The sequence below is a fragment of the Bombina bombina genome, chromosome 2 (genome assembly GCF_027579735.1).
Source record: "Bombina bombina isolate aBomBom1 chromosome 2, aBomBom1.pri, whole genome shotgun sequence".
NCBI lineage: Eukaryota > Metazoa > Chordata > Amphibia > Anura > Bombinatoridae > Bombina > Bombina bombina.
In genome coordinates, this window is record NC_069500.1 from 727,681,929 (window position 1) to 727,704,353 (window position 22,425).

Here is a 22,425-nt window from a genome sequence, read left to right on the forward strand (position 1 = left end):
TAAACAATTGTTATTTAAAGCAAGCTTAACTGATAGACAATTAACTCTGTGTGAATTTTGGATTTAAATGATTGTTTTATTACTTCTGTAAGCTAATTTTTCTGTATAGTAAAAATGTATTTTAAAACAATATTTTGCTCTCAATACCTTTTCATAATATATACTGTACTCAGAAACTTTCTTTATAAGAAATGAGACCTGTTTCACTTGTATAACATTTAAAGGTCAGTGCTTGGAAATTATTTTTCAAAATAACTGTGCTTTAAGACCTTATAAGTAAAGAGGTGTGAACCACTACGATCTGTAAACAACTTACTTGTTTTCTTGAAAAATGAGAACTCAAAAACTTCTGAGCGTAGTTTTTGCCTACAGGAAAGGAAAGGAGCTGCCATTACAACTAGTGCACGTGTCTCCTAGCAACCACTTAGAAAGAGAAAGCTCCTCCTTTTCCTTCCTGTATAGACCACAGCCCTCTTCAGGGGCTGTGACATGAAGTAATGGACCCTGCACCAATGACGTTTAAGTAAAAGTAAAATGCTTTTCCAATGCTTTTTATAAAATACAACCCACTTTTAGTGCTTTTTTATTACAACAATAAAGTTTTATACCCCTTAATGAAATCGGGCTGCATTGATTGCTTACTATAATCTTGTGTCTAATTTGCATCAGTTGACTAAATGTGTTGTTGACGAATATTAATACCTTGTTTATAAGATTAACGGTATATATCATAAATTAAAATGTGATCATTGGGAATTGAACTCTGGAGCCTTATCTCTTTTGCTGTGCACGTTTTAGGAGAGTTTGTTATAAATTCTGATAGATGATTATTATTATTAGAAGTGACAAATAATATGTCGAAATGCCTTCACATACACCATCCTAGAAATACTAAAGTAGCAATTAAAGTAGCATTTATCTCAGTGTTTCTCAACTCCAGTCCTCAAGTACACCTCAAAGGCCAGAGTTTCATGATATCTAACTAGAGTACAGGTAAAATAATCAGCTGACGGGTTAGTGCAGTTTAGTAAGCATGGTCAGCTGATTATTTCACCTGTACTCTAGTTAAGAAATCATGAGGACTGGAGTTGAGGAACACTGTTCTATGTGACGTGATTATTAAGATAAATAAAACATACATTGAATAAGCTGTCATTTACTCTCTAAATTTTGCCAAAAAATATTTACATTTTAGTTATTTTTCTCCATATCAGTGTCCTTCTACAGAGACAATTACTCTTTTGGTCCATTATATAACATTATCATTATCCATTATATAACATTATCTTAGCCAAACTTTATTCAACATAATATTGCTGGTGAAATTTGATTATAAAAGAGGATTTTTCAGACTGCCGCTCTTCCTCTACTGAGCGGGTCTGGGCAGCTCGCTCCTGCTCTGTCTAATAGCGGGAGCGAGCTGCATTGAGTGTAATGGCACGATCAGGCTGGGCTGTGACTAGACAGCTGCCCAGATGCGCTCAGGGGGAAAACCAGACCCGCTCAGTAGAGCAAGAGCGGCGGTCTGAAAAACCCTATTTTTTAAATCAAATTTCACCGCAATATTATGTTGAATAAGATTTGGCTAAGATAATGTTATATAATTCTGCACTATGTGCAAAATTATATAACATTATTTTCTAGGCTTACCGCCCCTTTAACTTAAGTTTCCGATGAGCTGGAAACTTCGGGGCAGATTGCTTCCACTGCACGATAAATCTACCCCTGTGTCTGAACTTCAAATGAGTTGTATATTTTTTTCTGACAAATTTTAAAGTTATGTCTATTTCCACTCCCCCTGTATCATGTGACAGCCATCAGCCAATCACAAATGCATATACGTATATTCTGTGAATTCTTGCACATGCTCAGTAGGAGCTGGTGATTTAAAAACTATAAATATAAAAAAGACTGTGCACATTTTGTTAATGGTAGTAAACTGAAAAGTTGTTTAAAATTTCATGCTCCATCTAAATCATGAAAGTTTAATTTTGACTTGAGTGTCCCTTTAAAGTGAAGGTCCATTTTGATGAATTAGTGCCTGGTGTTTAATAAACCTATTAAAAACAAGGGCACTTTAATTCATCAACATTGACATTTCACTGTTTTCTTCAAAAACACACCTTTTAATCTTGGCAGCCACTCCAGCACTTCTTCTGCCGGTTGCAAGCTGTCTTTGGGGGTCCAAAATGACAAATCCGGCTGCCTCCAATCACAGCATTGCATCAGGCCAAGATTCCCCCGGGGGGGAAGCTGTGATTGGAGGAATCCTGATTCGTTATTTCTGACGTCTGCAGAGGCTTCTGATGGCTGGGGGGAAGCGCTGGATCGGCATTCAGGATTAAAAGGTGCGTTTTTGAAGAAAACAGTGAAATGTCAATTTTGATGAATTAAAGTGCCCTTGTTTTTAATCGGTTTATTAAAAACCGGCACTAATTAATCAAAATGGACCTTCACTTTAAGCCAAGTGCTAATTGCAAGCGTTAAAACAAATATTTTTGGTGCCATATATTTAAAATTTATATATTTAGCATATTTGTTTAGCCAGATGGCTGGCTAGCTCATACAAATTCAAGAAATTTAATTTCAGTGTTGCTACAATTACAGTGAATGAAAATTGATAAAAAAAAAAATTGATAAAAAAAAGGAAAAGGTTTATCTGTGGATAAATATGATATTTTCTCATAATAACATGTGAAAACAAAATGACTGGGTATGAACTCAAATGTTTAATTTTTGAAATGTGGGATACTTTATAATGTATTTACTAGTATGTTTCTAACTCTTATAGTCCATTTAGAAGTTCTTGCTGTATGTCTAACACTTACATACCTTAAAGGGATAGTAAACACAATTTTTTTCTTTCATGATTCAGATAGAGCATGCAATTTTGAGCAACTTTCTAATTTACTCCTATTATTAATTTTTCTTTGTTATCTTTATTTCAAAAGGCAGGAATGAAAGCTTTGGATCCGGCCTATTTTTTGTTCAGTACCCTGGATAGGGCTTGCTGATTGGTGCTTGCATTTAGTCATCCAGTCAGCAAGCGCAACCCAGGTTCTCAACCTAAAATGGGTCGGCTCCAAAGGTTTTATTCCTGCTTTTTCAAATAAAAATAGCAAGAGAACGAAGACAAATATATAATAGAAGTAAAGTAGAAAGCTGCTTAAAAACATCAAATAGACCTTCAGGCTTGTAGGAAAAAAAATACAAAAATATGGCTGCATTATCATATAATACCAATATTCAGTGAGTTCAGAGGCAAAACATTGTTGTAGATTAGATTTGATTGAAAAGGTCTAGTTATTGAGTATAAAAAATAAATGTATCAGGATTATGGATAGGGTTCCCAGGTGTCCACTATTTAACTTGACGGTCCAGTATTTTAGTAGGCTTTCTCAATAAATTCATCTAATGTTTAACATTGTATTCCAAAGAAGTGATAAAATAAGAAATAAAATATTACCATTATGAGAAGCATTGGAATTTATTAACAATATTTAAAAATCTCAGTAAAATGTAATTCACAATTCATTCTTACTACTGCTGCAATCTGTTAACATTTTATTGCACACGGGTATAATTAAAAGCCAAAAATAAATAGTAAATTCTGTTTTAATACAACATTTTATTGTGTCCTTATTCGGTTTCGTGATGGGGGAGAATCAACATCACCGTAAGTGGACTGCATATTGGGGAAACTGTACAGTGAATTGTAGTATGATGTCGGGAGATGAGAATCTTCTGGAAACAAATACGCTGCAGTCTATAGAATAAAGAATATATATATTTAAATAAATAAATGCCAAAGTGACACAATTATTAAAAAAAACAACAAACAAACAAACAAGTTGGAACTAAAACATTTTGGGCCAGATTACAAGTGGAGCAGTATTTAAAGCTTCCACTTGTGCGCTAACTCTGCTAGAAGTAAGCTTTTTGCACGCGTTGGGTAGCGTTCATGTTAGAAGTTAAAAGTAAACAGTTTTCGCACGAGAACTAACCGGATGTGCGCAAAAAGGTGAAGTTAGGATATCGCAAACGTTAATGTATTCCCCCATAGAAGCCAAAAGAGCAAAAAAAGTGGAAAAAAACTAACACCCTACTCGTGTGCAATCTTGATTGCATATTCTCAAGTGCGCTAACCCGACATGAAAAAAATGAATATTTCACATTTTTTGATACAATATATAGCAATACCTACATATATATATATACACACACACACAATTATTTATAGGTATGTACAGGGCCGCCACTAGAAATTTTGGGGCCCCTGACTTGACCATTGATCAGGCCCCCCCCCCCCCCCTTGACATGTGCAATTTTTAACCAAGTGACTAAAACGTATATGCACTTTATTCTTAAGTGTCTATTTAAACTTGGAAATGTTGTAAAGGTAGTAACATACACACAGACACACTCATACACTAAAACACACACTCACACATAAGGATTCACATATAGATACTCTAGCAGACACGCAAAGAAACACACAAACACACTCAGACACAGACACCCACACAGACACTCAGCACTTGATTACATTGACCTGACAAGTAATGAGGTAGGCTACAGTTTTGTAAAAAAAAGGAGATTTAGAAAACAAAATATGGAGTTCTGATTATCTTTTTGTAAAGGAAGATGCCAACTAAATGATGACAACAGCATGCAGTGGCTGAAAGGAAGGGCCCTGAACTGCCTAAACAATAATTTAAAGGTTAAATGGTGGATTGGTGACTTCCGTAAAGGTCTCAGTCTCAAAGTCTGTAGAAAGATGTGAATAATCAGTAGTACGGTAAAAATGTCCTAAAAAGGAACAGACAATGGACACACACACACACAAACTCAAACTTGCACATACACCCAAGAAAACACACAAAGACATACAAACACACACACAGAGACAACCACATAAAACACAGAAAGACATGCATACACACACCCTCACTGAGACATCCACAGAAAACACACAGACATACACACACCCTCACAGAGAAACCCACAGAAAACACATACCCTCACTGAGACATCAAAAGAAAACACGCAAAGACACACACACACACCCTCACAGAGACACCCACAGAAAACACACACCCTCACAGAGACATCCACAGAAAACACAGACATACATACATATACACACACACCCACCCTCACAGAGACATCCACAGAAAACACAGACATACACACCCACCCTCACAGAGGCATCCAGAGAAAATACACAAAGGCAAACAAACACACACCCTCGCAGAGACACCCATAGAAAAAGCTCAAAGTCATACACTTTTTCTATGGGGCCCCTGACAGGAGTCACCCCTGTCACCCCCTGATGGCGGCCCTGGGTATATATATATATATATATATATATATAGGAATATATATTTATAAATACATAGAACATATTCTGCTTTGAGCAGAACATTGGAATGTTCAATATTTACAGTAGACAGTTTACTTACTTTATTAAAGATAAATATTGCATAAATATGATTTTACATGTTTTCATCTACTTAACTGCAAAGGGCTCCAATGCACTTATATATATGTCTTTATATATACATTAGTATTTATGTGTTTATATGTGTATATATGTCTGTAAATATATATATATACAGTATATATATAGATCTCCCATGTGTACCTGCACTCACAATTCAGCTTAGTCAGCAACCAGGGTGCCAAAGTCAGTATATCAGTAGGTTTCTTCAATCAAGGACTGCATTCGCTGGATTTAGATAAAATATGAGTTATTTATTATGTGGTAACGTTTCGGGGTTCACAGACCCCTTCCTCAGACCAAACGAGACCCCCGAAACATTACCACATAATAAATAACTAATATTTTATCTAAATCCAGCGAGTGCAGTCCTTGATTGAAGAAACCTATATATATATATATATATATATATATATATATATATATATACACAAATAAATATATACACACATATATACATATATATATATATATCATACCTCCCAACATTTCAAAATTCAAAAGAGTGACCCCCCTCCGCAGCAAAAATTTTTAAATGTGGTGGGCGGGGCTTAAAAAATTCATAGGACCAAAGTAATATAAATAACATTCTAAATAAAGTCATATATTTTATTACACAGGCAGCAAATCAAACACAAGCTCAAACCACTGGTATGGCTATGTGAGCTATGTATTTAATAAGCCTTTGCAAAGACATTGCTAAATATTTTTATCTTAATTGGACATTTAATAATATATTCTTTAAAACTGCTCTCTGCATTGCCTTTAAAGTCAGCAAAAATGCACAGTAGCACACTACATAGCATACACTTACACATGCAGATACACACACACTACATAGCATACACTTATACATGCAGATACACACACACTACATAACATACACTTATACATGCAGATGCACACACACTACATAGCATACACTTACACATGAAGATACACGCACACTACATAGCATACACTTACACACGAAGATACACACACACAGTACATAGCATACACTTATACAGGCAGATACACACACATTACATAGCATACACTTATACATGCAACATACAGTTATATATGCAGATACACAGACACTACATAGTATACACTTATACATGCACACACACACACACACTACATAGCATACACTTATACATGCAGCTACACACTTATACATGCAGATACACATACACACACTACATAGCTTACATTTATACATGCAGACCCACTCACACACTACATAGCATAAACTTATACATACAGATACACACACACAGTTATGGATACAGATAGACACACACACTACATCATATATGGGTATCTGTAATTCATTGTATGGGGTCCTGGGGTTGGCAAGCACATTAGCTGGCAGTCTGCGGCTGCCAATGTTCGTTACCCTGGTATTAGCACTGCTCATTGTATAAAACTGAAGGCATGCTAGTATTATCACCAGGGGTTAGACATCATCACTACCAGAGGTAGGTTAGAGAGGTCACCATTACCCGTGGTCAGAGTGTATGCAGCCTTCTTACTCCTGCTTAACCCACACACCATTAATTTTCCATAGGGAATCTAACAGGTATCTAACCCTGTCAGAGAAAAGCCAGCTGCTTCTGAGAATGGGCCCAACAGAATTAAAAAAAAAATAATAATAATAATAATAATAATTTTTTTTAATGCCTGGGGCAAATCGGGACAGATGGCTAGCAACCCGGGACAGGGGGACAGACCCCTAAAATCAGGACAGTTGGTATGATATATATTTATTTATACTTTTTAGTTTTGCAAAACAGTTAAACAGAGCTCTGAGGACATGCGTTAACTTCAAATGCGCTCAAGCAATCGGGTTTACTTTAAACTTGTAAAACGAGTGATAAACCCGATGCACGCAAACACCTGTGATAAACCCCTTTCGCTTGCATGTAAGTTAGCATCACTCGTAATCTGGCCCTGTATATTTCTCTATAGGCTGATTTGCTCCTATGGCATTTAATCAGGGACCTACCGAAATATGGAGACAAGACTTTATCAACTTGTATGTCTAATATAGTATATCTATTTACTTGCCTGCCTGGCTGCTTTCCTATTCATTCAGTCTATAAGCCAATATGTTTGTCTATCTACTTATCTAATATATTTGTCTGTTTGTCTAATTTAATTTAAGTAATCTGATTTATTTTTATGTCTGGCTTACCTAACTTGTCTATCTATCTATATGCAATCTATATACATATACATATGCGACTGTGTTCCCTTAAAAATAAATATTAGACCTGAATATATTCGTATATATATATACTGTATATATATATATATATATATATATATATACACACACACAAAACTATATTAGTACTTTGCAATGTAAAACTTACCAAGGGTGGGTACTTATACAATACAGAATTGTTTATGTCAATTGGGTAAAGGCTTTGTGCATCGGCATCTCTTGCATTTACCAGGCGAATGTATAACTCTGTATTTTCCAACTGAGAAAAAAGAAAAGAAAAAATATATTTTGCTTAAATTAGCTGTTTGCATATTTAGCCAACCTATAGTATATTACTATGTTACTGAGTCAAATTATGTGTCAGCTTGCATCTCGTAATCTGCCATATTTAAAGAAACTCATAGCACTGTTAGGCCCTGTTCAAAGTATAAACTAGTGCTAGCAGCAAGACACAAAGAGCCCTATAGAATGCTGGATCCTATTCATAATTAATATATGTCCTTTTGGTGCCACTGATTAATCATTACAATAAATATGTGTTTAATTGGGGTGGTCCGGATCATGAATTTGCATTAACAAGTAAACTGTAAAACTAAATAAAATTGACATCTTTTACAAGCTCGGAATCTAGCAAATTTGTAAAATACCTGATATATGTGGTAACCTAAATCAGTTAAATGTCAAAGGTATATGGGGAAGAACATAGAAGGCAGTCTACTTCTCAAAACATCATATATGATTGGACAAAAAAGTTGTGTCTAGAATCACAAAAGCTAAACAAAGGGAAATGTTTGACCGGGATGGCAAAGTCTGAGTCATGTGATAAGGATTCAGAGATGATCCTGTCATAGGCACTTGGATGACTGGGTAGTTTAGGTGTGAATATTATTGTAAATACATAAATATATATTTGTATTTAGCTATTAGATGGAGAATAGAAAGTAATATGTATGTCTGTTTAAATACATATTAAACTATTACTAAGCAACTAAGGTGAATTGGTGCTAAACCACCTTAAAGGGCCAGTGTACACTGCAATCTTGGATCAATATACCAATAGTAAATGCCCTAACAAAATGAGGTATACACATAAATACTAAAAAAAAACAATACATTTAGTCAATTTGACCTTTCTATTTCCTTCTGCTAAAATTATTCTGGATGGTGCTGGCACTCCCCAAGGAAAGAAAGGCCGAGGTAGTGGTGAGATATTCAAGGGGCCTAGTCTGGTCAATAAGATCACTTAGAGGGCTAGTGTTATCCAGTTAGAAAATGTGTAGTAGAAAAGTGTATTTATTACATAAAATAAAGTGAATCACATAGAAATGAAATCACAGTTGAGAAGGATACACAATAAAATCAGTAAAAACAATAAATAGCAATGAATACAATAAAATTACAATATAATCATGGATCCATGATACCTGTTGAGTTTATACAAATAAGCAGGGGTGAGCTTAAAATTATATTAAAAAACATAATTTATGCTTACCTGATAAATTCCTTTCTTCTGTAGTGTGATCAGTCCACGGGTCATCATTACTTCTGGGACATTACTCCTCCCCAACAGGAAGTGCAAGAGGATTCACCCAGCAGAGCTGCACATAGCTCCTCCCCTCTACATCACTCCCAGTCATTCCACCAAGGACCAACGAGAAAGGAAAAGCCAAGGGTGAAGTGGTGACTGAAGTATAAATTAAAAAATATTTACCTGCCTTAAAAACAGGGCGGGCCGTGGACTGATCACACTACAGAAGAAAGGAATTTATCAGGTAAGCATAAATTATGTTTTCTTCTGTTAAGTGTGATCAGTCCACGGGTCATCATTACTTCTGGGATACCAATACCAAAGCAAAAGTACACGGATGACGGGAGGGATAGGCAGGCTCTTTATACAGAAGGAACCACTGCCTGAAGAACCTTTCTCCCAAAAATAGCCTCCGATGAAGCAAAAGTGTCAAATTTGTAAAATTTGGAAAAAGTATGAAGCGAAGACCAAGTTGCAGCCTTGCAAATCTGTTCAACAGAGGCCTCATTCTTGAAGGCCCAAGTGGAAGCCACAGCTCTAGTAGAATGAGCTGTAATTCTTTCAGGAGGCTGCTGTCCAGCAGTCTCATAAGCTAAACGAATTATGCTACGAAGCCAAAAAGAAAGAGAGGTAGCGGAAGCTTTTTGACCTCTCCTCTGCCCAGAGTAAATGACAAACAGAGAAGACGTTTGTCGAAATTCCTTAGTTGCCTGTAAGTAAAATTTTAGAGCACGGACTACATCCAGGTTGTGCAGTAGACGTTCCTTCTTTGAAGAAGGATTTGGGCATAAAGAAGGAACAACAATCTCTTGATTGATATTCCTGTTAGTAACTACCTTAGGTAAGAACCCAGGTTTAGTACGCAGGACTACCTTATCCGAATGAAAAATCAAATAAGGAGAATCACAATGTAAGGCTGATAATTCAGAGACTCTTCGAGCCGAGGAAATAGCCATTAAAAATAGAACTTTCCAAGATAACAACTTTATATCAATGGAATGAAGGGGTTCAAACGGAACGCCCTGTAAAACATTAAGAACAAGGTTTAAACTCCATGGTGGAGCAACAGTTTTAAACACAGGCTTAATCCTGGCCAAAGCCTGACAAAAAGCCTGGGCGTCAGGAACTTCTGACAGACGTTTGTGTAACCGAATGGACAGAGCTGAGATCTGTCCCTTTAATGAACTAGCAGATAAACCCTTTTCTAAACCTTCTTGTAGAAAAGACAATATCCTAGGAATCCTAACCTTACTCCAAGAGTAACCTTTGGATTCACACCAATATAGGTATTTACGCCATATCTTATGGTAAATCTTTCTGGTAACAGGTTTCCTAGCCTGTATTAAGGTATCAATAACTGACTCAGAAAACCCACGTCTTGATAAAATCAAGCGTTCAATTTCCAAGCAGTCAGCTTCAGAGAAGTTAGATTTTGATGTTTGAAGGGACCCTGTATCAGAAGGTCCTGTTTCAGAGGTAGAGACCAAGGTGGACAGGATGACATGTCCACCAGGTCTGCATACCAAGTCCTGCGTGGCCACGCAGGTGCTATTAGAATCACTGATGCTCTCTCTTGTTTGATTCTGGCAATCAATCGAGGAAGTAACGGGAAGGGTGGAAACACGTAAGCCATCCTGAAGTCCCAAGGTGCTGTCAGAGCATCTATCAGGACTGCTCCTGGATCCCTGGATCTGGACCCGTAACGAGGAAGCTTGGCGTTCTGTCGAGACGCCATGAGATCTATCTCTGGTTTGCCCCAACGTCGAAGTATTTGGGCAAAGACCTCCGGATGAAGTTCCCACTCCCCCGGATGAAAAGTCTGACGACTTAAGAAATCCGCCTCCCAGTTCTCCACTCCCGGGATGTGGATTGCTGACAGGTGGCAAGAGTGAGACTCTGCCCAGCGAATTATCTTTGATACTTCCATCATAGCTAGGGAGCTTCTTGTCCCTCCCTGATGGTTGATGTAAGCTACAGTCGTGATGTTGTCCGACTGAAACCTGATGAACCCCCGAGTTGTCAACTGGGGCCAAGCCAGGAGGGCATTGAGAACTGCTCTCAATTCCAGAATGTTTATTGGCAGGAGACTCTCCTCCTGACTCCATTGTCCCTGAGCCTTCAGAGAATTCCAGACGGCACCCCAACCTAGAAGGCTGGCGTCTGTTGTTACAATTGTCCAGTCTGGTCTGCTGAATGGCATCCCCCTGGACAGATGTGGCCGAGAAAGCCACCATAGAAGAGAATTTCTGGTCTCTTGATCCAGATTCAGAGAAGGGGATAAGTCTGAGTAATCCCCATTCCACTGACTTAGCATGCACAGTTGCAGTGGTCTGAGGTGTAAGCGTGCAAAGGGTACTATGTCCATTGCCGCTACCATTAAGCCGATTACCTCCATGCATTGAGCCACTGACGGGTGTTGAATGGAATGAAGGGTGCGGCAAGCACTTTGAAGTCTTGTTAGCCTGTCCTCTGTCAGGTAAATCTTCATTTCTACTGAATCTATAAGAGTCCCCAGGAAGGGAACTCTTGTGAGTGGAACGAGTGAACTTTTCTTTTCGTTCACCTTCCATCCATGTGACCTTAGAAATGCCAGCACTAACTCTGTATGAGACTTGGCAGTTTGAAAGCTTGAAGCTTGTATCAGAATGTCGTCTAGGTATGGAGCTACCGAGATTCCCCGCGGTCTTAGTACCGCCAGAAGAGCACCCAGAACCTTTGTGAAGATTCTTGGAGCTGTAGCCAATCCGAATGGAAGAGCCACAAACTGGTAATGCCTGTCTAGGAAGGCAAACCTTAGGTACCGATAATGATCTTTGTGAATCGGTATGTGAAGGTAAGCATCTTTTAAATCTACAGTGGTCATGTACTGACCCTCTTGGATCATAGGTAAAATTGTCCGAATAGTCTCCATCTTGAACGATGGAACTCTTAGGAATTTGTTTAGGATCTTTAAGTCCAGGATTGGTCTGAAAGTTCCCTCTTTTTTGGGAACCACAAACAGATTTGAGTAAAACCCCTGTCCCTGTTCCGATCGTGGAACTGGATGGATTACTCCCATTAACAAGAGCTCTTGTACGCAGCGTAGAAACGCCTCTTTCTTTGTCTGGATTGTTGACAATCTTGACAGATGAAATCTCTCTCTTGGAGGAGAGTATTTGAAGTCCAGAAGGTATCCCTGAGATATTATCTCTAGCGCCCAGGGATCCTGAACATCTCTTGCCCAAGCCTGGGCGAAGAGAGAAAGTCTGCCCCCCACTAGATCCGATCCCGGATCGGGGGCCCTCAATTCATGCTGTTTTAGGGGCAGCAGCAGGTTTCCTAGTCTGCTTGCCCTTGTTCCAGGACTGGTTAGGTTTCCAGCCTTGTCTGTAGCGAGCAACAGCTCCTTCCTGTTTTGGTGCAGAGGAAGTTGATGCTGCTCCTGCTTTGAAATTACGAAAGGAACGAAAATTAGACTGTCTAGTCTTGGCTTTGGCTTTGTCCTGAGGCAGGGCATGGCCTTTACCTCCTGTAATGTCAGCGATAATCTCTTTCAACCCGGGCCCGAATAAGGTCTGCCCTTTGAAAGGTATATTAAGCAATTTAGACTTAGAAGTAACATCAGCTGACCAGGATTTTAGCCACAGCGCCCTGCGTGCCTGAATGGCGAATCCTGAATTCTTCGCCGTAAGTTTAGTAAGATGTACTACGGCCTCCGAAATGAATGAATTAGCTAGTTTAAGGACTCTAAGCCTGTCCGTAATGTCGTCCAGAGTAGCTGAACCAATGTTCTCTTCCAGAGACTCAATCCAGAATGCCGCTGCAGCCGTGATCGGCGCAATGCATGCAAGGGGTTGCAATATAAAACCTTGTTGAACAAACATTTTCTTAAGGTAACCCTCTAATTTTTTATCCATTGGATCTGAAAAAGCACAGCTATCCTCCACCGGGATAGTGGTACGCTTAGCTAAGGTAGAAACTGCTCCCTCCACCTTAGGGACCGTTTGCCATAAGTCCCTTGTGGTGGCGTCTATTGGAAACATTTTTCTAAATATCGGAGGGGGTGAGAACGGCACACCGGGTCTATCCCACTCCTTAGTAACAATTTCAGTAAGTCTCTTAGGTATAGGAAAAACCTCAGTACTCGTCGGTACCGCAAAATATTTATCCAACCTACACATTTTCTCTGGTATTGCAACTGTGTTACAATCATTCAGAGCCGCTAACACCTCCCCTAGTAATACACGGAGGTTTTCCAGTTTAAATTTAAAATTTGAAATATCTGAATCCAGTTTGTTTGGATCAGAACCGTCACCCACAGAATGAAGCTCTCCGTCCTCATGTTCTGCCACCTGTGACGCAGTGTCTGACATGGCCCTAATATTATCAGCGCACTCTGTTCTCACCCCAGAGTGATCACGCTTACCTCTTAGCTCTGGTAATTTAGCCAAAACCTCAGTCATAACAGTAGCCATATCCTGTAATGTGATTTGTAATGGCCGCCCAGATGTACTCGGCGCTACAATATCACGCACCTCCCTCTGAGCGGGAGATATAGGTACTGACACGTGAGGCGAGTTAGTCGGCATAACTCTCCCCTCGTTGTTTGGTGAAATTTGTTCAATTTGTACAGATTGACTTTTATTTAAAGTAGCATCAATACAGTTAGTACATAAATTTCTATTGGGCTCCACTTTGGCATTGCAACAAATGACACAGGTATCATCCTCTGAATCAGACATGTTTAACACACTAGCAAATAAACTTGTAACTTGGAAATACAATTCAATTAGAATAATATTAAAACGTACTGTGCCTTTAAGAAGCACAGAAGATCTATGACAGTTGAAAATTAATAAATTGAAACAGTTATAGCCTCAATCCTTGTAAATAACACAACTTTAGCAAAGGTTTAATCCCATTAGCAAAGATAACAAATTCTGAAAGCAGGAAACAAATTACAGAATAAACGTTTTTTATCTCAGTCAAACTATAATTCTCACAGCTCTGCTGAGAGAAATTACCTCCCTCAAAATAAGTTTTGAAGACCCCTGAGCTCTGTAGAGATGAACCGGATCATGCAGGGAATACAATGAGTTGCTGACTGAAATATTTGATGCGTAGTAAAAGCGCCAAAAAACGGCCCCTCCCCCTCACACACAGCAGTGAGGGAGAACAGAAACTGTCAGAAAACAGATTAAGCAACTGCCAAGTGGAAAAATAGTGCCCAAACATTTATTCACTCAGTACCTCAGTAAATGAAAACGATTTTACATTCCAGCAAAAACGTTAAACATAATCTCTAGTTATTAAACAGCTTTATGTATTTCTTACAGTGTAATTCTAGTGAAGTACCATTCCCCAGAATACTGAAGTGTAAAGTATACATACATGACATTATATCGGTATGGCAGGATTTTCTCATCAATTCCATTGTCAGAAAATAAAAACTGCTACATACCTCTATGCAGATTCATCTGCCCGCTGTCCCCTGATCTGAAGTTTACCTCTCCTCAGATGGCCGAGAAACAGCAATATGATCTTAACTACTCCGGCTAAAATCATAACAAAAACTCTGGTAGATTCTTCTTCAAACTCTGCCAGAGAGATAATAACACACTCCGGTGCTATTTTAAAATAACAAACTTTTGATTGAAGATATAAAACTAAGTATAATCACCATAGTCCTCTCACACATCCTATCTAGTCGTTGGGTGCAAGAGAATGACTGGGAGTGACGTAGAGGGGAGGAGCTATGTGCAGCTCTGCTGGGTGAATCCTCTTGCACTTCCTGTTGGGGAGGAGTAATGTCCCAGAAGTAATGATGACCCGTGGACTGATCACACTTAACAGAAGAAATAGTCCCGAAATGAACTAGGCAAATATAATAAACAATCAGTGACAAAGTCCAGCTGTAATGTCCAGAAAAAATGTGTCCAAAAAGAGGGTGATGTAATTAGTGTCCAAAAAATGAAGTGTCAGTGGTACCAACTTAGTATAAAGCAAATCCTGTGTGGAAAATTATATATTGTGGTAAAAAGTTCCAGTGTGTATTCACAGTAAAGTGAAAAATGAAAAAATGAAAAATAAGAAAAATAATAAGAAAAATAAACCACAGGGATTTGTTAAAAATGTGGAACAATGTGAAAAAATGTGGAAAAAATAAGATGATGAAATTAAGAATTCAAAGTGTTAGTTTGATGGAAGTGATCCTCAAATAGAATCCACGGGTAAATTCTAGATGTTTCTTATATCTTCCTATACGATTCCGAATATCCCTGTAAAAATTATATACAATAGTGTAGATTGTACGGATGTAGTGAATAATAATAAAATAGTGCGTAATTCTTACAGGGAAATTCGGAATCATATAGGAAGATATAAGAAACATCTAGAATCAAGTTCATGCTATGGGGCCTATGTATCAAAGGTCTTGCGGACCTGATCCGACAGTGCAGATCAGGTCCACATGACCTCTCTGAATGCGGAGAGCAATACACTCTTCGTATTCAGCATTGCACCAGCAGCTCACAAGAGCTGCTGGTACAACACTGCCCCCTGCAGACTTGCGGCCAATGGGCCACCAGCAGGGAGGTGTCAATCAACCTGATCGTACTCGATCGGATTGAATTGTGGCGATTCCTGTCCGCCAGCTCAGAGCAGGCGGACAGGGTTATGGAGCAGTGGTCTTTAGACCGCTGCTTCATAACTGCTGTTTCTGGCAAGTCTGAAAACTCGCCAGAAACACGGGCCCACAAGCTCCATACGGAGCTTGATAAATGGGCCTCTATATCTGAAAATTATTATTGTGATTGGTTAGCAAGGGTTCTTTTGTTCTGGTGGACAGGGAAATCAGTGAAAATAAAAACCATAAAATGATGATACAGGTGGCCCTCGTTTTACAACGGTTCAATTTACACCGTTTCAGAATAACAACCTTTTTTTCCAGTCATGTGACTGCTATTGAAAAGCATTGAGAAGCAGTGCATTTATTAAAATAGCCAGTAGGTGGAGCTGTCTGCTTGTGTTGCAGCAAAGCCAAGCAAGCTGAAATTAATCAGGTTAACCAGACCTGAGCTATCAAGCAGATTTCAAAGGAACAAGATCTTCCTGTCTATAACTCAGTTATAGATTGGAATGCATAGAAAGAACTGTTTGCAGAAAAATGCAAGTGAAGTCTGTGTTGTGTGATTATTTTATTAGGTTTATAATGCTGTTTAGCAAATGTTTTTGTTTATTTAACTTAGTTTAATTATATATTCTGTGTTGTGTGATTATTTTATTAGGTTTATAATGCTGTCTAGCATTTAAAGTCTGCATTTCAAAGATTTTAAAATAATATATTAGGCGTAACTTATGACAATTTTGAGAGGGGCCTGGAACCTATCACCATCACTTCCCATTGATTTACATTATAAACTGGGTTTCAATTTACAACAGTTTCGATTTACAACCATTCCTTCTGGAACCTAACCCCGGCGTAAACTGAGGGCTACCTGTATTATTATACTCATTTTACTAAATAAACCTGCAGTTTTCATTGCAAAATTATTCTCAGATATTATTATACTTTATTTATTATTATACTTTATTTATAAAGCACCAACAAATACTGCATCACTATCCGTGCGTACAAATGGTAAAAGCACAATGTTGATACAATAGTTGTAAGAGAAGACACAATTTATCAAATAAATACAGGAGAAATTGAGGGCCCTATTCCGGTGAGAATTTACAATCTAGAAGGGTAGGAGGGTGAGAAACAGGAGGTGGGGACTGCAAAGGAGTCAGTGATGTTAGTACAGAGTTAGATGAGAGCAATTATTAGGTAAGTGGAATTAATTTGTTACTGTGTTGGGTGGTAGGCTTCCCTGAATAGAAATGTATTTAGGGAGTGTTTAAAGGAGGACAGATTAGGGGAAAGCCTGACAGCGCAAGGAAGTGCATTCCAGGGGGTTGGTGCCGTATGAGAGAAGTCCCGAAGAAGAGGTGATGATATAAGATAGAAGAAGCAGGTGATTGTTGGACCTTAGGGGGTGGGCAGGAGTATATTTGTTGATTAGTGAGGACAGGTAGTGGGGAGTGGTGTTGGTAATGGCTTTGTATGTCAGGGTGAGAATTTTGAATTTAATTCTGCTGTGAATGGGGAGCCAGTGAAGGGGGAGAGGTGGGAAAGAAGAAAGGCCAGTTAGTAGGTTATAGCAGTAGTCAAGTCGAGAAATTACCAGGGAGTGAATTAGTTGCTTAGTGGTGTCAGTGTTTAGAAATGGATGAATTTGGAAATATTGTGTAGGTGGTTACGGCAGGATGAAGACAGCAATTGGATGTGGGGTGAGGTGATATTTGAAGCTGTATCTGTTGATAAGTTTAACCAGTGAAGAAGTGTAAATAAAGAAGTGTAGAGGACCCATGACAGAGCCTTGAGGTACTCCAACAGACAGGGGCATTGAAGAGGAGTAGTCACCAGCAAATGACACAGAAAGGGACTTGTTAGTTAGATAAGAGTGAATCCAAGCGAGGGCAGTGTCACAGATACCCAGAGAGTTGAGAGTCTGTAGGAGGAGTGGTCAACGGTGTCGAAGGCAGCTTACAGGTCAAGTAAGATAAGTATAGAGTAGTGGTTGTTACTTTTAGCAGAAAGGAGATCGTTAGTAATCTTGGTGAGGTCAGTCTCAGGGCAAGATTACAAGTTGTGCGGCAAATCTAAATTTTTCTCTAGCGAAATGCTTTTTGTGCTTCCCAGGATCCGCTCATATTACAAGTTGAAAAAAATATGTTTTTTCACTAGCCGTAACCTGAGAAGGGCACACATCGGAGGTCCTATTCATGCGGTCTCCAGTTGCACACTAAATTCCTATTGGCTGATTTGATTCTTCTAATTCAAATCAGCCAATAGGATGAAAAGAAAAAGCTTTGTAATAAGCAGTGTGTGAGCATTTTTGCAAGTAGTGCATTTGTGGAGAGAGCCATAACTGTAACTGATGGTGTGCTGTTTTGCGTAGTTGTTTTGCGTAGTGTAGTGCAGAGAAGAGAGTATTGTTATAGAGGGCTACAGCAAGGTCAAGGTGGAGGAGATCTTAAATTAGTTTGGAAAATTGGAGAGTGGGCGAGATGGAGAAGTAGATTTAGCCTGTACATTAAGATTATAGATGAGCAGGTGGTGTCTGAAATGGGAAAGGGGTGACAGGTGAAGTCAGATATAGAACAGAAGCAGGAGAATATTAGATCAATAGAGTGTCCATCGCGGTGAGTATAAAATAGGGTGGATTGAGAGAGACCGAAGGAGAATGTAAGTGAAAGCAGTTTAGAGGCAGCAGGGTCAGCTAGGTTTTCAATGGGGATGTTGAAGTCCCCTAGAGTTAGAATGGGTTTGTTTGGAGAGAGAAAATGAGAAGGCCAGGCAGCAAAGTTGTCAAATAATTGGGAGGTTGGTCCAGTAGGGCAATAGATGACTGCCACTCTGAGGGAGAGGGGGGAAAACAGGCAAATGCAGTAAACTTAAAAGGAGGCAAAGGAGAGAGATGGGAACAGAGGCATGTACTGATAGAAGCAGGATCCCAACACCCCCACCATGTCTCTTCTCACCTGGCCTAGGTGTATGGCTAAAGTGGAGACCACCATGTGTGAGAGAAGCAACGGAAACAGTGTCAGAAGAAAATAGCCAGGTTCCAGTGATTGCTAAAAGTTTGAAAGCGTTAGAAACAAACAGGTCGTGAACAGTTGTAATTTTGTTGCAGACAGAATGAGTTTTCCAGAGAGCACAAGAAAAAAAAAGGGGATAAACACTGTGGGATAATGGAGATGAGATTGTTATGATTGCGTGACCTAGAAATTTTACTGTGGGAGATTGAGCAAGAGTGTGGAAGTTTGGTGATCACTGCAGGACCAGGGTTAGGAGAGATGTCATCAGCAGAGAAGGTGAGAGTGAGACTTGCAAGAGCAGGTATGAGTTAGATGGGTGTTTCTAAAGAGACAGAGTAATTCATGATAGGACAACATAGGGGATGAGAAAAGGAATGGTGATATAAGGATGATGTGGGGCTTATTTTTATTGTTATAGAGACATGCAGTGTTTTAGAAAGGACAGTTAGAAAGAACAGAAAGGACATGGAGAGCATTGTACAGGTGTATAGTTAGTGAGGACTACCTGTTAAAGGGGTTTTAAAAGATGAAGATTGATGAAGATTGCAGTTTCTCCCTCCAGCTTCTAACTCCAGTTTTAACTCAATTTGCCACTTAAAACACAGGGCTTAGAGAGCAGTGAGAGCTACCTATTATTACAGACACCAGGATACAGGCAGTCGGACTACACAGGAGTTACACACTTACAAATTAGATTGTAGGGCGAGAACAAATGGAGGAAATGCAGACAAGTAAGCAGATAGGAGAGTACAAAATAGTCATAAAATCAATCATACCAAAATAAAATAGTTAAAGGGACAAGGGAATGCAGCTTGGATAGTGTAGACAGCATATGAATTTCATACCAAAACAAAACAGTTATGATGGTTTATAATCAAGTAGTTTACAATTTGTGTTTAATGACCCTTTTAGTTTATCCCACAAAATTCAGAAATGACTTATGTTTTCTTTTTAAAAATGTTTCTGCGTGATTTCAACCATAAAACCATTCTGAAGAGGGCTATATAGACTTATAATTTAGGAGAATTGCCTGATATCTCAAAATTGGAATGTTATTTTAAATAGGACTTGACTGACTGACTTGAGGATGGTTCTCGTCTGCTAAAATATAAGTGAACTCTAAGAGGATCGGAACCATTGTCCCATAAAGGAAGCAAATAAGTTATGTTGATTTGTAGTTATTAATTGAAAACAATATCCAGACATTATTTTTAAATTAGAATCTTAACATATGGATAAATATGTCTTAGTGATCCATAAAATATGCAACCTTTCAGAATATTTTGGTAAGGGTGACCAGACATCCCATTTTTAACGGCATTGCCCCATTTTTAACACACTGTCCTGGTGTTCCCAGAACTTTTTGAAGTGACGCCAAAATGTTCAATTTTTTAATATGACTATAAGTCACAAGCTGATTGTTTATTTATTTGTTATTTATATATGCCCATAGTGTGTGCTTTTTCTGCACAACACTTGCACTGGCATTTGCAGCTCTGCAACCAGGGACTGAACTTCCCTGCATGCCACAGTGAGGGACATGCATGAGAGATGGAAGAGTTGAGATTTGAGTAGATAAACAGAACTGAGCCGCATGGAGTAGAGAGAAGGAGATGAGCAGCAGTAAGTAGACAGACAGAGCTGAGTAGCAGTAAGTAGAGAGACAAAGATAAGCAGCAGTGAGTAGAGAGACAGAGAAGAGCAGCAGTGAGTAGTGAGACAGAGATGAGCAGCAGTGAGTAAAGAGACAAAGATGAGCAGCAGTGAGTAGAGAGACATAGAGGATCAGCAGTGAGTTGAGAGACAGAGATGAGCAGCAGTGAGTAGAGAGATAGAGATGAGCAGCAGTGAGTAGAGAGACAGAGCTGAGCAGCAGTGAGCAGAGAGACAGAGATGAGCAGCAGTGAGTAGAGAGAAAGAGATAAGCAGCAGTGAGTAGAGAGACAGAGCTGAGCAGCAGTGAGTAGAGAGACAGAGATGAGCACCAGTGAGTAGAAAGACAGAACTGAGCAGCAGTGAGTAGAGAGATAGAGATGAGCAGCAGTAAGTAGAGAGACAGAGATGAGCAGCAGTGAGTGAGTAGAGAGATAGAGATGAGCAGCAGTGAGTAGAGAGACAGAGATGAGCAGCAGTGAGTAGAGAGACAAGGATGAGCAGCAGTGAGTAGAGAGACAGAGATGAGCAGCAGTGAGTAGAGAGATAGAGATGAGCAGCAGTGAGTAGAGAGACAGAGCTGAGCAGCAGAGAGTAGAGAGACAGAGATGAGCAGCAGTGAGTAGAGAGACAGAGATGAGCAGCAGTGAGTAGTTAAACAGAGATGAGCAGCAGTGAGTAGAGAGACAGAGATGAGCAGCAGTGGGTAGAGAGATAGAGATGAGCAGCAGTGAGTAGAGAGACAGGGATGAGCAGCAGTGAGTAGAGAGACAGAGATGAGCAGCAGTGAGTAGTTAAACAGAGATGAGCAGCAGTGAGTAGAGAAACAGAGATGAGCAGCAGTGAGTAGAGAGACAGAGATGAGCAGCAGTGAGTAGAGAGACAGAGATGAGCAGTAGTAAGTAGAGAGACAGAGATGAGCAGCAGTGAGTAGAGAGACAGAGATGAGCAGCAGTGAGTAGAGAGATAGAGATGAACAGCAGTGAGTAGAGAAAAAGAGATGAGCAGAATTGAGTAGAGAGACAGAGATGAGCAGCAGTAAGTAGAGAGACAGAGCTGAGCAGCAGTGAGTAGAGGGACAGAGCTGAGCAGCAGTGAGTAGAGAGACAGAGATGAGCAGCAGTGAGTAGTTAAACAGAGATGAGCAGCAGTGAGTAGAGAGACAGAGATGAGCAGCAGTGGGTAGAGAGATAGAGATGAGCAGCAGTGAGTAGAGAGACAGGGATGAGCAGCAGTGAGTAGAGAGACAGAGATGAGCAGCAGTGAGTAGTTAAACAGAGATGAGCAGCAGTGAGTAGAGAAACAGAGCTGAGCAGCAGAGTAGAGAGACAGAGATGAGCAGCAGTGAGTAGAGAGACAGAGCTGAGCAGCAGAAAGTAGAAAGACAGAGATGAGCAGCAGTGAGTAGAGAGCTAGAGATGAGCAGCAGTGAGTAGAGAGCTAGAGATGAGCAGCAGTGAGTAGAGAGATAGAGATGAGCAGCAGTGAGTAGAGAAAAAGAGATGAGCAGAATTGAGTAGAGAGACAGAGCTGAGCAGCAGTGAGTAGAGAGACAGAGATGAGCAGCAGTGAGTAGTTAAACAGAGATGAGCAGCAGTGAGTAGAGAGACAGAGCTGAGCAGTAGTGAGTAGAGACATAGTTGAACAGCAGTGAGTAGAGAGACAGAGATGAGCAGCAGTAAGTAGAGAGACAGAGATGAGCAGCAGTGAGTAGAGAGATAGAGATGAGCAGCAGTGAGTAGTGAGACAGAGATAAGCAGCAGTAAGTAGAGAGACAAAGATGAGCAGCAATGAGTAGAGAGACAGAGATGAGCAGCAGTGAGTAGAGAGATAGAGATGAGCAGCAGTGAATAGTTAAAAAGAGATGAGCAGCAGTGAGTAGAGAGACAGAGATGAGCAGCAGTGAGT

General features: G+C 39.5%; 1 protein-coding gene across 1 annotated transcript in view; it reads right to left on the reverse strand.

Annotated features, from left to right (window-relative positions):
• Positions 1 to 3,468: 3,468 nt before the first annotated feature.
• LOC128649461 (coiled-coil domain-containing protein 17-like) overlaps positions 3,469 to 22,425 on the reverse strand; it is a 155,173-nt gene continuing 136,216 nt past the window's right edge. Inside the window, exons 12-13 of the mRNA XM_053702741.1 lie at positions 7,864 to 7,974; positions 3,469 to 3,766 (exon numbers count right to left, since the gene is read on the reverse strand). Coding sequence (XP_053558716.1) covers positions 3,629 to 3,766; positions 7,864 to 7,974 — 249 coding nt within the window. The 3' untranslated portion in view covers positions 3,469 to 3,628. The remainder of the gene's footprint in view (positions 3,767 to 7,863; positions 7,975 to 22,425) is intronic.